The 17,218-nt window shown below is 36.1% G+C and overlaps 1 protein-coding gene across 4 annotated transcripts; it reads right to left on the bottom strand.

Annotated features, from left to right (window-relative positions):
* Positions 1-2,090: 2,090 nt before the first annotated feature.
* LOC141646655 (protein VERNALIZATION 3-like) lies at positions 2,091-17,171 on the bottom strand. Of its 4 annotated transcripts, none has more exons than XM_074454546.1 (8): positions 16,877-17,171; positions 16,538-16,595; positions 16,263-16,318; positions 9,141-9,377; positions 8,940-9,001; positions 8,446-8,486; positions 3,639-3,855; positions 2,091-2,409 (listed from the first exon to the last, which is right to left on the bottom strand). In XM_074454546.1, exons 4-8 carry the CDS (start codon positions 9,342-9,344, stop codon positions 2,331-2,333), a joined length of 603 nt encoding a protein of 200 aa, XP_074310647.1. In that variant the 5' UTR covers positions 9,345-9,377; positions 16,263-16,318; positions 16,538-16,595; positions 16,877-17,171; the 3' UTR covers positions 2,091-2,330. The 4 variants fall into 4 exon arrangements, with proteins under 4 accessions (XP_074310647.1, XP_074310648.1, XP_074310649.1 ...); XM_074454548.1 differs by lacking the exon at positions 2,091-2,409 and adding an exon at positions 2,658-3,216; XM_074454547.1 differs by lacking the exons at positions 16,263-16,318; positions 16,538-16,595; positions 16,877-17,171 and having other exon boundaries at positions 9,141-9,715.
* Positions 17,172-17,218: the final 47 nt, after the last annotated feature.

Below are 17,218 nucleotides of genomic sequence, written 5' to 3'. Positions count from 1 at the left end.
TATGAGGGTTAATAAGTGGGCTTTGGATTCATTAGCTCATACAATGGATTATCTGATTATAACCCAATCTAAAGTATATCAAAACGAGAAATAATAAAATAGAGAACCGAAGCTATAAATATATATTTCCAAAATATATTATTAAACTTCAAAATAATTAATTTAATAAAATACTTTTATAATAAAATATTATTACCCCCTCCTATTCACCATTTTCTTCCCTATTTCCATAAACGGATTATTCAGGTTTTCATCCCCTTTCCTTTTTTGAAAAACTTTTAATCTTATTTTATTAATTCCTCTCTCCTATCATTAAACCCCACTCAACTCACAATTCCTTATTTAATTCTTATTTATTCATTCCTCTCTCCTATCACCAAACCCCACCCAACTCACAATTCCTTATTTAATTCCTATTTATTCATTCATCTCTCCTATCACCAAACCCCACCCAACTCACACAATTCATACTTTATTATCCTCCTAAAATCTTGTGCCCACAACAAAGGGGAACAAAATGGAGAATAGGAGGGAATATAAAATATTATTATAAAATATGGGGTGTTACATCGAATACAGTGAAGTACAGTGAATATTGGTATACACGCTATCCGGCCGTCGAGGAGTGTTGTTAGACGCCAACCTCGATTAATAGTTAATGAGATTAATTATTACCGGTTTAGTGATGAACCTATGTGGTCACACATTTACGGTGTGATATTTAACGTTTACGGTTATTTAATTTATTATGAGATAATTAATTAAATATTCTCGACGACATATTTTTATATTGTCCGTTAATATGGAAATATAGTTAATATCGGAAAGACGTTTATAAGAGAGACATACCGAAATGAATTGATCTAGGCCACATACGTTATGCATGCAAATCAAAGGCAAAGTTTGATTTTGTATGTCAACGTGCCTTTTCCATGAGCAATCCTTAATTGTTAAGGATGTGACTCACGTAATTCATTTCTTGGCGGCCAAGGATTCTTTGCCTATAAATTGTGCTTTGGCCATGAGGTTTTTAATAACAACAAGGTCAATCGGAAAGTGTTCCGATTCCGTCTTACGCTCATACATACACTAAAGTGAGAAAAGTGTTTTCTCTATATCCGAGGTCGTCTCAAGGGTTGAGAACGTTAGTCTATCTACCGGTCTAGATACACTAGAGACTCCGTATTTTCGGGGTTAGACCAATTTATTGTCTACACATAAAGTATGTGTTCCTTTACTCAGTTTTACAAGTTTTTAAATGCAATAGGTCTCAGGAGGACCGCGTTTCTGTCTTCCGTTGCTACATGTGATGTACCGTGGTCCTTTCAGTAAAAATTTTACCGTCTTCTCTCGGAGGACGGTACTCTTCACACACAAATACAATCCACCCAAGTGGAATATTATATGTTTTTACCAAATAAAAAATTATATTTAGCGAGTTTGTGCGATTCAACTATCCGATTCTATCGATTCGATCCTACCCTCATCATCGATCCAAAGTAGAATCCTGATCCTGACAACATTGCTTCAAAGGCTCCAAGCTCATCTCGATCAATTCATAACAATGGTATAAGCGTAAAACCTACTATTATTGTTATTATTATTATTATTATTATTTTTTTTTTTTTTTTGTGGCAGCTATTACTGTTGTTTAAGACACCAACTGTGTACAATATGTTTGACAGTTTTGGTAACATTTTTTTGATAACAATGGTGTAAGCGTAAAACCTACTATTACTGTTGTTATGAAGACACCAATTGTGTACAATATGTTAAAAAGTTTTGGTAACATTTTTTTTTTTTTTTTTTTTTTTGTGTGTGTGTGTGTGTGTATACCATCTAGTTTAGTACGAATTCGAGTAAGATAGAATTATTAGGGCAGAAAAGCTCTATCTCATGAGTTTTAACACTATTGTATTTTCAAGCTAAAGCTCAAAACCTCTGATTAAGGTAGAATAACCCCTTATCAGTTTCAAAGCGTCTTGTTTGTGACGGGCTAATCCCGTCACAAGCAGAAGACCTCTCACAAAAAGGGAGAGGGGACAAGGTGGGGCACTTCCATGTGCTTCTCACTCACCTCTCAATGGTTATTTTGTGAGAGGAAACGGTATTCGTCACAAGCTTGTGACGGATATCGCCCGTCTTCAATGAGATTTTGTGTATCAGTTTATCTAATTGTTCATACATATTAGAAAGTCGAAAATTGGATTCATAAAAAAGTGATAAAAAAAGTGTCCAAATTATTTTACAGGGTATATAATTATATATCATTGATCATCATCACACCCTAATCACGCTGCCCGTACAAATTGATGAGTAGAAAATTGGATTCATCTGCACCTTTTGTGATAGTTTAAAGCCAAATGACGACGCATGGGTTGCATGAGGACATCATTGTCCCAAGGCCTCCTACAAAAATATCATACATTGATTATAATAATTTATCACAAGTTCTTATTTAAGACAATACTGTTTGTCTTAAACTAACGACGGATCAACTATCATATCACTTGTGTAGTATATAAGACAGATATATTGATTTTCTCTACACATTTTTAATAGGTCTCACTTGTGACGGATATATCCGTCACAAGCTTATGACGGGTCAAGTATCACCCACATGATAGATAAGACAAAAACTAGTAGAATGTATAAGGAATCACAAAGGACTTGTCTTTATTCTCCCATGTGGGTTTTACTTGACCCGTCACAAATGAGAATTTGTGATACATTTTTACATATACAAGTGGTATATACTTGATCCGTGCTAAGCTTAAGACGGGTAATGTGATCACCACATAACAAAAACTTCGGAAAGACGGTCTCTCAATAGCGTTATTGAGAGACCTCTCACATGATGGGGTGGGGGACCCATTGAATATATTTTTCCCCTATTATATCTCCCACTAAATTAGTGGAAGACGGTCTCTCATGAGAGATTCACATTCTTCCACAACCATTTGATAACAACTACAAAAATATGAGAACATAAAAAGAACAACTTTATTCGAATATTATATTAGAATATTAGTACAATTTCTAGAAACAATATTATTCCGATTCCAATTTCTCCTTTCTTTGATGATATATGAGTGTATGAGTGTATCGTGAACGTGTCACTTAATAATCAATATGACGTATATTGTGCATGCATGCACCATAGATGACAAATCTTGCACCAATACTCAAGCCGATTGATTTGTCCCGTTAACAAATCTATGCAAAAAAAAAAAACAAGGGTAAACGAAGAAAACGAGAAAGTCACATATTGCTATTTATTAAATTATTACACGAAAGTGTTACATATTTGCTAGTTTTACCTCAATATAATATTGGAGAATAAAACATTACGTTAAGTAAAATATTGTATATAATGTAGCGTAATTGAGGTAATAGTTTCTCTATAATATTAATTAATTTTTCCGGCCAGTCTTTTTAAAGCGGTAATATTATAAAAATAAAAATAAAAATAAAAATATATTACTCCTTTTATATATAATTGTTATCAAAAAGCCTTTTTATAGAATTATATATTTTTCGAAATAAAACATACGAAGTTCAAAATATGACCTTGAAGAGCATGTAAATCAACCGGATCGGAGTAAAACATTATATTCGAGAGAGTAAATGTTTACCACCTTCTTCCACCGGAACCACCCTCTCTTTGGCAATTGAAATAAACCGCGGCAACAGGCAAACCGAGATCGTAAAGCTCGGCAAAGTCTCTTGTAATGAAGTTCTGACGCCATCCAGGAGCATACACAGTTTGTTTGGCCAATTGCTTAAACAACACAAATATGAAGCGATGTATCCCTGCTGAAGGTCGTGGGCTCTCATAGCAAACCACTTCTTGTCCTATACAAATAAACATGATTCACATTTAATTAATATGTTACAAAAAAAAAAAAAAAAAAAAAAAAACTTAATTAAGGATCCTAAACTCACATTATGAAGCACAATAGCAGCAATTCTAAGCCTAAATATACGGCCACAAGTGGTATTATCTGGTCCACAAGTAGTGCTTAATAAGGGCATACAACATGTAGGATCCACTAAAATGATAGTGCTTAATAAGGGCATGTGAAAACTGGTATTATCTGGTCCACAAGTAGTTAATAGTTAGTTTTATTTAAAAAGACGATGAAATTCATCGTTTCTCCATAGTTAAGACGATGAATTTCATCGTCAACTCCATGAATGCACCCAAACTCGACAAAACCTTCAACGATGGCCAACGAAACCAACACTAAACCACCAACAAACACAACATTTAACAACAAAATTCGACAAAAACTTGCTAATTGAAATAAAAAAACCGGGAAACATTAAAAACGACAATGAAGAATTAAAAGCGGATAAAACTAACTACTAACTACTATACCTTCCAATCCCATCCAAACTAGTCACTCACTTTTTAAAGTCAACCTTGTGAAATTTTGACATCGATTATATTTAATCAAATTTTTAAAATTTATATGTAAAATTGACATATTTACGTTTGTTATAAAAAGAGATTTCGAAAAATTATAATTTCGACACACGAAAATAATATATAAATGAAAAAAAGTGGTCAAAGTGTCGTCTAGTAGACCGTAAAAAGTCAAATGGATAATTTGAATTGGATTAGAGATAGTACTTATTAAAAACATAAACAAATTAATTGAACAATACCATCAATTAAACACAACTAAAATGAACAAATTCTACCATAGACTAATTAAAAAAAAAATCACTAACATAATCTTATGAGGGTATATTACCATTATCAATAACTCAAAAGTCTAACCTTTTGTTCATCACAACTGTTTCAAATTTCTCCAAACTAGCTCTCTTGAACTTCCGAAGGAGTCCAAGACTCATTATTCTTTTGTTCGGGATTATGATGGAATATGGCAAAATAACTCACTAAACTGATCATGGCTCATTTGGAAATAACCTCCTTTTATTGCCAGGGTAAGGTTGCATACTAAAGGGACCACGGTACATCACATGTAATAACGGAAGACGGAAACACGGTCCTCTTGAAACCTATTGCATTTAAAAACTTGTAAAACTGGGTAAAGGGACACATATTTTATGTTTGAAACCTATTGCATTTAAAAACTTGTAAAACTGGGTAAAGGGACACATATTTTATGTGTAAACATGGTCTAACCCCGAAAGTACGGAGTCTCTAGAGTATCTAAACCGATAGATAAACTAACGTTTTCAACCCTTGAAACAACCTGAAAATATGGGGAAGCACTCTCACTTTAATGGGGAAACACACACTCACTTTATTGTGGAAGTATAAGAATAAGATGAAATATGAACTCGTTACTTCTGTGCATATTAAAGAGCAAGAATGCCTTGTTATTTATAGGCACAAGATAGCTTAAACCAACTTTGCTAAGCAATCTTTAGTAAAAAGCCACGTAGCAAAAATTGGATAAACATGATTGAATCATATTCATCAAAAAAAAGACGTGTAAACATTAATGCCAATTTGACTCGGTTCGATCCGTCTCTCATACAGACGTTTTTCCGATATTAACCATATTTCCGTGTTAGCACACAATATAAAAATATGTTTCACTGTACTCGAACTTAGTAAAGGACACTATTTTTATTTCCCTCCATCGTTTCAACTCCGGATCGTCCTAGGGTATAGTTTGACTGTCAAACCCCACTAGACGACCACTATGTTACATGTCGATCCTTATCGGTCGGGAATGACTTTAAGAAAACTCCTTTCTTAATCATTCGTCTACCATGGCCAAGGTTTTGATATGACCAATAAGATTAATGACAACATAGAGAGTTCAAACTCATTACCTTGAGTTGACGGTTCCATCTTGACTCATCAGTAATTACATAGGTTATACCCAATGGCCATTCAACTAGCATTTTTAGTGTCCGGTATCTAAGTACAATAAGTAGTCTATTAACTACAATAATGATCTCAGATCAAAGGATAAAATATACAACTATTTCTTAAGAGAATTTCCACATCGACGGCATAGGTAATAATATAATAACCATTTGGGAAATCTCACTATTGATCACGTTCAATAATCATATCTCCATATGCATTATTTATATTATAACTTAATGAATGAGATCCATCAATACTCAAACTATGAGTACCGTTATCAATATATTGGTCTATCCGAATTATCATAGTCCCATTCTGATAATCCCATGACCAAGAACACTTTTAGACTAAACTCTATAATACTCGACTCTCATTATCATAATCTCCACTATGATGTCAAGTATACCAGTTTAATCAAGGATTTATCATCATATTAACATCTTAATAAGATAATAAGAAAATGACATCTAATTATTAATCTCCATTAATAATGAAATTCGTTCAAAACATTTCATAACGATTGCTCTGGGGCATAGTTCAACACATACATCCAACCCCTCTTATCCCACAATTTACGAGAGTTAATAAGGCATCGGGGTAATATTAAGATAACGATTCGTGTTGAGAATCACTATAAGCATGGTACTCTCAAGCACATAGGTAAACAAAAAGATGACACTTCTTGTTATGAATGATAGTCCAAAATTGAACTAGGAATTCTAACTTCTCTTTTGAATGTTCTATCCAACATTCTCATTTAACTAACATATAGTATTTCAATCTCTTAATTGACATTCCCAAGAAAAACAAACATATTTTAATCGGTTGTGAAAAGAGAAGTTTAAAAGAAAACAGTTGTTATTGTGTAAGACGGTTTCATTGTGTGAAAACAAGAAGGTCGGTAACATTTCTCAAATTAAATATATAGTCCTCTCGGAAGTTTAGAAGATAACATAGTTTAATGGCTCTAAGCCTCCGAAGTATATCTACAAGAAAATGTTAACCATTCTATTATGACGCATCCATGTCATGTAAGTTCAGGACTTCAGGCTAAACAAGCTTGAGTCGTCCAGTATTACCAATATACCATGCATGCATAACACACAAGCACACAGTTCCATCCACTAAGAACTTGCTTGGGATGAGAGTAATTATTACGGGAGTAATTTATGTTATTCCAACTCTTCTAATTTCCTCGCGTATCCGTGTCCGACACTCGACACTCGGACATGGGTATGACACTTGGACACCTCGTTTTAGACCAAAATATGCATTATTTTCAAAAAAATAGCCGAGTCCGACACTTGGACACGCACCCGTGTCGGATACTTCTAAACGAGTCTGAGTAACAAGAGTAATAGAGCTAAAATGAACTAAAAAATAGAGGGAAGGGATAGGGGTTGGAGATAGAAATGGAGAAATATAGTGTAAAAGTCCCTTCATTAAGGGTGTGTTTGGATTGAGGGATTTGGAGGGAAAAGAAAGGGAGGGAGAGTAGGGGATTTAAAATCCCTTGTTTGGATAGCAAATAAGGGTGGAGGGGAATGGAAGGGGAGAGATTTGGAGGGATCCATTTTCCCTCCTCGAAGGCAAATCAAAATCTCTCCATAATAAACAAGATTTGGAAGGAATTGTATCCAAACACCCACACCCCATTTGCCCTCCCCTTCCCTTACCTCCCTTTCTCTTCCCTCCTTTCCCCTCCCCTTCCTTTCCCTCCACTTTTGCTATCCAAACATACCCTTAGGGTGTGTCTGGATAGAGAAAGTGGAGGGAAAGGGAGGGGAGGGAGAAGGAGGGAAGAAAAAGGGATGGAAGGGAAGGGGAGGGAGAATGGAGGAGGTCATTTTCCCTCCAAATCTTGCCTTTGTTGGAGAGGAAATAATTTGGCTTGGAGGGGGAAGTGGAGGGATTCATTTTCCCTCCTCTCAAAATCCCTCCACTCCATTTTCCTAACCAAACAAAAGATTTATCATCCCTTCCTTTCCCTCCCCTCTCTTTCCCTCCAAATCCTCCTATCCAAACAGACCCTAAGGGAGTTATTATTACTCCCCTCTCCCCTCAAGTAATGCATTAACTCCTCGTGAAAGTAATAATTCCTCCCTCACCTCCTCTTTCCACCTCCACAACCACCACTAACCACCAATTTCTTCCCATTTCTTCTCATTTTAGCTCCCATTACTCCTTTAATAATTACTTCTATCCCAAGCAAGCTCTAAGTAATATTGATTTTCCCAATCTAACCCTAGGCACTTTTGATTCATGATTTTGCCCCCATAACGAATAAGCTAATTAACTCACAGATAACTTTGATATTAAAGCTTTGTTATTGTTCTCATTTACATCACAAAATAATGATTTCAAGAAAAAGGAAAACTTGTTAGCTTTGGGGTAGCCATAAAATTATAAACATAAACAAAGAATGGATGTGCCTATACTTGTATAAGCTGTATACCCTAATCTTTAAGGCCTACTGAACCCTAAAAAGCCAGCATATACTTTCTGTGCAACTCAAAAACCTAGTAGTAATAATGAAACTGAAAGCTAAAATTACCCACATTTATGTAAAAGAGTAAGGTGAAAGGACTAACCGAAGGCTGCACCAGTATTTCCTGGAATATCAATCACCAACCTTCAGCCCACACAAACAATGGAATACAATTAGCAGTCAGAAAATATCGAAAAGCATAAGATAATAAGCTTAGAAGTTATACATTGCATTTTTGACCGAGTTATGAGGCGGAGTTAGCATAGAATGACATCTGAGACTAGCAATCGAGAATCAAGACTAAAGCCGATATTCAGTAGACTACTATTTAGGCAAGCTAGTTCCGTAAAACACTTAAAAGAACCGAAAAATTGAACCAATAAGCTCTTAAATGATGTAGATAGTTCACATAGAGGGAAAGTGTAACCATTGAAGAATCGGAAAAATTCGACTGAACCACAGATATCTTGATAAGATAATGGGTGAATGTTAGTATAAGCCAAATTCAATAGGATGACAAGTTTTTCATGTATCAGTTGTTCAAAACAAACATTATCTCCAACAAGTTTGATATCAAAATTGGTTTGGTTTACTTACCAGTGTAGATATTCCCTGAAACTTGGATTACATGGGCTAGGAGCATCTGGATCAATCATCACCTACAGAAAACATTCATCAACAAAACTTTGCAGAATATAACCGTATCCAAAACTCCGGCACTGTGTCGTGTCTGACACCTGCAGCTAATAATAACGGTACATTATAGATAATATGAAGAAGAATAATAACAAAACTTACCATAGTGTAGAAATTCCTAAGATCACCACCACTAATCTCAACCCTAGGTTGGCTGACAACTTGAGAAGGCTTAAATTCACACCCATTGCTAACATCTTTACTAGCATAGTTAACTGTTAGATTAACAGACCTGGTAAAAGGATCCAAAACATCGCCAATGACTCTACCAACAACCAGTGGATCTCTTGATACTCGAGGCGGCATGATGACAAAATCTCAGATTAAAAGGACAAGTGTCTGTTTATAGAAAGCTGATTTAGGTAACAAAAAAGGAAACCAACTTGAGAATTAGGGTAAGCTTGACAAATAAGATGACCTAGTGAAGTGTTTATATACACACAAAACTGAGTTCCAGAATCCACTATCATGTTGCATCAGAATAAATAGCATCTAAGATTTTCCTGCTCCTTTGATTAACAAGATATGTTAGGATCAAAAACAAAGAATGCCCACTTGCTTTCTACGCTGACTAGTGGCCTAGGGCATATCAGTGGGACCCACAAGATTTTTCAACCAATTAAAACGTATATCAGGATACAGCTATGAGGTATACATATTTGGGCAAGACAATTTCTATCTACCTTCTTCTCTCACAACCGATTAAAATATCGTTTCTGTTGCTTCATCTACTTATTTTTCAATACCACACATGGTTTTAAATCACACATGGTTTTAAATCTCGGTATCGGTCGTGGTCGCGGTATCGGTATAATTGGTCCTTAATCGGTCGTCACGGACAAATCGCGGAGAATCTCGGGGATTTCTCGGGCGATATCTCGTATCGGTAGAGTGAAAATCCGATACAACTCGGCCGAGATTTTGAACCTGATCCCACACGATATATACTAAATTAATCAATTATGAGAGGGAAAGGGAGAAGGTCCATAGCACTCCTCAATTGGGCAAATACTCATTTTAAACGGGTGGTATTCGTTTGAAATTAAGACGGATATAATGTAAATGTGAATATTTTTTTGATAATAAAAAGTTACCATGAGTTTATTTTTAGAAAATGATATACTGTCCTTAGGCCTGTATTTATTATTTCCGTAATTTTAATTAATTTTTTTATTATTAATAGTCATTTTTTCTTATAAAATGCTGATATTTTTGTCATTTTAAGAGAAGACCCTTTTAATGGAAACTTGGTGTGAGAGGTAGAAGGTAAGGAGGAACCAAAGAAGTCAACAGACTGAAGGAAAAGTATATAGGGAAGTGTGGGGACAAAGTATTGTTTCGTGTCCACTATTATTAAACCGTATACTCCAAATTACAGGTTAAAATATACAAGTCTTATATTCATTTGTTTATGATAAAGCTGACTAAGTCTCATTTTATTATGTGATTGGTCTATGAATAATTGAATACACACATCGTGTTATGTCTATATCAAGTACGGAGTATTAGCTTCCCTATTATTTTTCAAGAGGGTAATAAACATTGGCAGTCAAAAAATAATCTTCTGCAAATTTTAGTTTTTTTTTCTCCACGTAAAAATATTAAAAAGTAATTTAGGCTAATGAAATTAAATACTCCATAATTGAAAGGCATATGTAAATCAGCTAGTCTTGCTTGTGACGGGCTAATTCCGTCACATGCTTGTGACCTCTCACCTTTTAAATTTTGGGGGGTAAGGAGTGAGCATTTCCATCAATTTTATTCTTAGAACAAGTTACATCAGTAATAGTACAATACAAATTAACTATTCACAAAATCTCATTGAAGACGGCACGTATCCGTCACTTTGGAGTGACGGATACCATTTTCTCTCACAAATGACCCAAATAGAGGAGAGAGGGAAGCACATGGGGGTGCCCCCACCTTGTCCCCCCTATCCGTTTTGTGAGTGGCATTACCCGTCACTTGCTCCGACCCGTCTTCAACAAGACTAATTGTTAACTATTACATGATAAAACAAAAGCATAGTCAGCAATCGTTAGTGACAAATTCCAAAACTTTCTTTTCAGGGTCCCGATGAAAATAAAAGACTATTTTTATACTCCCTCATATTCACTATTTTCTTCCCCTTTCCTTTTTGCACAAGAAATAAGAAATTGAATTTGGACCACATAAAACACACTACCCTACATGCTATTGAATTTGTACCACACAAATCAACCTAAAAAAGGAAATAGGGAAGAAAACGTGAATAATCCGTAAAAGGAAATAGGGAAGAAAATGGTGAATAGGAGGGAGTATAACAAAGTGTAAATTTTATTTATTTTGGCCTAAAAATTGAACAAAATAAAAAAAAAATTGTTCTCCAATAGCCCGGAACCCCGAATTCATGCCATAAACATGAATTCGCCAATGGTGATAGCTCCAATGGAATGGCCTTTTCAATCTTATACTCAACATTTGATGTAGTTTAACAACACTTTAATGTATTAGGATTCGGTGTATGTTAGACCTTAGTTTCATCTAACATTTTGATATGTACCTAAGACGGTCATTATTCGTTTTAAACAATAAACATATCAAATAGATACCAAATGGCAAGACAAGTTGGCGGAAATGTCAAAAAATTATGTCCCTACTATCACCATATGGCAATAATTGGATACGTAAACGGATATCTTCGTTTTCAGCAAGGCCTTTTTTTTTTTTGGCAGCCAGAAAAATAAGTTCCTAAAGCGAAATCAACGCCCGTCTTGCCAGACTGTGTGCGTCTTCATTTCGCCTCCTGCACACATAACGAAAACATAAACAATGGAAAGATGTCAATAATCTAGAAATGTCATCCAAAAGCCCTTTGATTTGATGATTTTTGCTCTCCGTTCCTGTCCACTGTAGCAATAACTGTAGAAAGTTCGATGCCAAATCCAAGTGCAGGACCCCTTGATTGCAAGCCTATTCCATAGCCATTAAGACCCCTCGTGCCTCCGCTTGCAATGGGGATTCCGCCCTGCATTTAACGCTCCCTTTGAAGCGAATAATCCCCATATCATCAAAAACCACCCAGGCCACAGCTCCCTTGCACGTAGACTCCCAACTAGCGTCGACATAAATAGTCATCATCCTGAAAGAGCCAGTGTCCCCAATCCAGTAAAACGATTACCCCTCCTTCGGTCTACACACGTCATTAACACTTTCCTGGCAAACTGGAGTAGCATTATGGATTAAGCCTCGAGTCTCGTCCTTTACATCCGCACTTTGAGAAGCCAGACTAGCCAGCAGGTGACATTGATCATAAAATAGCTTGGGAATAAGAACATCACCCCTAAAAATACAGTTATTTCTCATAGTCCAAATACAATACAAAGTCGCCAAGAAAAGGAGAATCCTTGTATTTCCATCCTCCAGCTTTTTCAGGTAGTAAATCCAGTTAATAATCCAGTCCCCAACACTACTATTGTGAGCCTGATCCATTTTAATGCCTAGAGTCTAGAGAGGAGCCAGCTGAAAGCCTCGAGACGATGTCACAATCCCTCAAGAGGTGATCCAACGATTCCAGATTTTCCTCTTCCTTGTGACATAAGTGAGAGAAGGGCTCCCAACTCAACTTTCTTTTGACAACTTCATAGCCTACACGGAGGGAGTTAGTAATAATTTTCCACACTAAAATTTTCCACATTTGCGGTCGAGGAAGCCTCCATAGTCGCGCCTTGCAGAAAAGCTTTCGTCCTTGATCAATCCGTTTCTTATCCTTTCTTGAACCCTTAATTTCAAAATAATTCTTAAAAATAGTACCATACCCACTCTTTACCGAATAATCACCACTTTTATGAAACGGCCAATAGATTTCATCTACCCCCCCCCCCCCCCCCCCCCGATTTCTTAGAGGAATCGCTAAGATCTTATTAGCACTCTCTTCACTACACACCAACTTAATCATTTCCTCATTCCACCCCCTTCATTGTAGCATAAATTCTTGATACAAAGGTCTTTTAGGAAGTTAAAAGTCGGGTCCAACAAATCTTCATTAGGATCAGGTAATCCTCCATCAACCCATCGGGTGCTCCATATATTAAGATTTGACTCTCTCCCTGGTTTCCAAGCAATATGATCCAAGATAAAACCCAAACCATGAGCATATAGACCCGCCTCATTTATCAACCTTTTCAAATAAAATGTAGTTTAATCATTATGATTTTCCACAAATTTCATTTTTATATTTGTATTTTAAAATTTTCAATAAAATTTAATAAAAAACATTATACAAAGTAATAATAATAAATATTTTTTTAATAATTGATGTATAGGCGGATATTAAGTGGGTATGACCTAAAACCCATCCCCGCTCCACCACCCATGGCAGGTGAAATTTTTGTATCCGTACCCGCCCCACCACTCGCAAAAGTTCTACCCGTATCAGCCTCTTAATTGGGGTGGGTGCGGAGGCGTTCCCGCTTATACCCGCCCTGATGACATCCCTACGAGTAGCTGTCGGTGGCGGTGGCAGTGATGGCAGCATGGTTGATGTTCGTGGTGGTTGGTGTTGGTGGTGTATTTTGATGTAAGTGGAGGGAATGAGAAAAGGGAATGAGATATCCTAAGTGCATTAGCAATAGACGAACCTTCAATAGGTTTGTTTTCATGGCACATAAGATAATATACAAACTCATTTACTCACAAACCTCATACCAACAATAGATAAACCTCTCCAAGGTTCATAATATAGCCCACTATACTATTTCTTCTCTCACATTCTCTCTCCACAAACCTGTATACTATATTGTAACCCCTATCATCCATGAACCTCAATACCCATGTCCAGCAATAGAGGGTTTGTAGACAAACCTCTAAAATAATGGACACATCATCTTACAAACCTTTTGACAAACCTCTATTACTAATGCCCTAAGGGGTCAGAGGAATGGAGGGTAAACCTGTTCCCAATTATGAGTAAAGGGAATGGATTTTTGTGCCCTTAGAAAAAACAAGAGAATGAAAGAGTTTGATTTCTTTTCCCTTTCTTGAAACCCCCCTAATGGAAACCCCATAACACTATTTTTTTCAGAAGTATCTAAATTTTTAGCTCAAAGGAAGTGGTATATCATGTACTAAAAGTGAAAATTTTGGGGGTAATATCGAATTAAAGCTAAATATAATGTTCACTTTTTGGGGTATCGCACTTTTTGCTAGGGATTTAGTGTGGGAGGTTGAGAGTTGCTTATTAGACTAAAGATTCTAAGGAAGATTACTCGGTTAAAAAAGGTTACTATGAAGCTTTGTTACCGTACTGATATTGTATGACTTCGACTAAAGATCTCTCTAGGATCTCCCCCTCATGCATGCAAAAGCTTCATAAAAAAACATCCATGCATGGTCTAAGGTATGGATTATCCTCCTTTGGAAAATTCTTACCAACTCTTCAGCATTGGAAAAGAATTTCAAAAAAGGAGCTTGGATGGTGTTTGTGAATGTTTTGTTTGTGATCGTATGAAGGTAGAATCGTTGGAGTATTTATTTAGGGATTGTACTTTTGCTACAAGAATATGAAGAGATAGCCACTTGGTATTAATTCTAGCCAAAGACACACCTAAGCCTCCAAGACTAGATTATCAATTGGCTTTCTCTCATGAGAAAAATGTGTAATCCTAATGAGGTAATCACGTCGTTCCTTTGTACGTCGTGGACTATCTTGCGTGTTAGGATAGAAATAAAGTGGCTTTGGGGGAGCATTCTTTTTCGTTGAAAGGTGTCATTGCCATTTAAGAAGACTCTTTCTCTAAAGTTGTCACGGCCAACAACAACAAACTATCAAAGTCTTTGACTAAGCATAGTCTCTCACGATGATGTGGGTTGCGACCTTTTAAATCTTAGATAAGAATACAAGAGTAAGCTTATTGGTATCAACTATAATTGTACACAAACTATAATTCATGTGGACGCTATTTGGAGGGATGATAAAAGTACCCGACCTGGATGGTATGCAAATTTGGGAATAATGGCTCATATTTTTGTACCAAAGTTGGACTCTTCTCTCTCGGCGGATCAAGCGGAAGTTTTTTGTACCAAAGTTGGACTCTTCTCTCTCGGCGGATCAAGCGGAAGTTGGGTGTTAAGAAAAAATATCTACCATGTTACTATTTTCGGTGACTATATACAGGTGCTCGTTAAGATCTGAAGACTAGAGGAAGACTAGAGTTGTGCTCATAGATATCCTTAATTTATGTTGTATGTTCTATAGTATTTTGTTTTGTTTTATTCCTTAAAAATACAATAAAATGGCTCATAAGCTAGCCCAAAGAAAGTTTTAAGACTTTGCCACATATCTTTCCACTAACTTTTATTATTTCTTTATTGTTCAAACTCTGCTGAGACTCCATATATTATTAGTTAGACTCAACTTAGACTCATCTAAGACTCTACTCTTCCATTTCACTTTTTTTTTTACAAACTTAAAAAAAAAAAGAACAAAAAGAAATTATAAATGAGATCCACTCATTGGATAGTTTCCTTTGAAAGTAGGGTCAAAACTCACTCAAACTCAAAGTCTTAAGTTGAGTCTTGGATTTTCAATACTAACTTAAGACTTTGTTAAGACTTTGGTGGTAGATTATTGGTAGTCTTGAGTGGGTGTTGTTTAAGACTTACCAACACTTTATCTCAAAACTACCAATAATCTTACCTTCGTATGTAAACTTACTCTTATTAATATGTATAGTGATAGGGCGCCACCGACTAGAGATGGCAACGGATCCTGGACCCTATCCAGATCCGTAGATCCGGACCCTAATGGGTAGGATATGGATCCTAATTTTTCGGACCCCGTGGATATGGGTTGGATATGGATCCACTTATTTGAAAATGGATCTGGATATGGATCTGGAAAATTAGGATCCGCCGGATATGGGTCGGATATGGATCCAACGTTGGTGTGGCGGATATGGATCTGGATCCTATCGGACCCTATCCAGATCCGGTCCATTGCCATCCCTACCACCGACTGACACCCAACATGCATTCTAAATTAAAGAGGTCCCCACTCACCCCATGTGAGAGGGTGACGCCCAAATTAAGTGTCACCCGGGGTGACGCCCTTTCATTTTCCTACTAATATAGCAGCAAGATAGCAAGACTCAATTCAAAAGCGCATATATATATCCAGCAAATTCAAAGCTTCAAAGTAATCATGATGTATACGTACGGTAGTAGTCAAAGATCAAGAAAAACTACCTCTAAATGAGCACATAGCGTCACTTTGATCTTCGTCAGAAGCAGCTTCAACGGCACTGAAATTACAAAACACGAAACAAATTGAATCAAAAACGCACGTTGAAATTGAAGCTCGTGCTAAATTGAAGAACTCCGTTACAATTGAAGAACGCAAACATGAACAAATCAAATTATAGATCTACTCGCAATTTATCCCCAAAATCGAAGAACAACAAAACCTAAAACATAAACGAAGTAAAATTGAACAAATTGAAAGAAAATAATACTAATCATACGTCGGAAATATTCAACTTCCTGATGAACAAGAACTGCATCAATGTCGCTGCATCACATCTAAATCAAAGAACAACAAACATAAATCATAAACAAAGTAAATTAAAGCAGATAGACGCAAAATAATACGAATTATACGCAGGAAAATCGCAATTTCGTGATGAATTTCAGAATGAGAGAAGATAATACAATTAACACATCGGAAATCGCAATTTCATGATGGAATTTCATAAGAAACGATCAATCACCGACGTCTAAGTGTTGTGCGATAACATCGAAATCGAAGAACTCAAGAACAGCAAACATCAAACAAAAAAACAAAGTAATTAAACGAATCATACGTCGGAAATCGCAACTTCGTGATGAATATCGTAAGAACTGCGTCAATGTCGATCAATCACCTTCGTCGTAGTATTGTGCGATAATATCTAGGGTTTCGCGAATGCTCATGGAGTAAATAAAATAGAAGGATTTGGAGAGAAATTTGGAGAGAGAAATATGAAGCGCGTTTTTAAAGTTTGGAGTTTAGAAAAGATGGTGTATATATATGGAGTGTTTCCCGAAAAAAAATATCTAAGATTTTTGGGAGGTTAAAAGTTTGTGGGAATATATCCAAACAATTTTTTGTAAACAAATGAAATAGATGACAGAAAAAAAATCTGGAGATGAACCAAAAAAATCTG

The sequence above is a fragment of the Silene latifolia genome, chromosome 3 (genome assembly GCF_048544455.1).
Source record: "Silene latifolia isolate original U9 population chromosome 3, ASM4854445v1, whole genome shotgun sequence".
Lineage (NCBI taxonomy): Eukaryota > Viridiplantae > Streptophyta > Magnoliopsida > Caryophyllales > Caryophyllaceae > Silene > Silene latifolia.
Note: the sequence above shows the minus strand (reverse complement) of the source record. Positions and strands in the feature narration are given on the sequence as shown.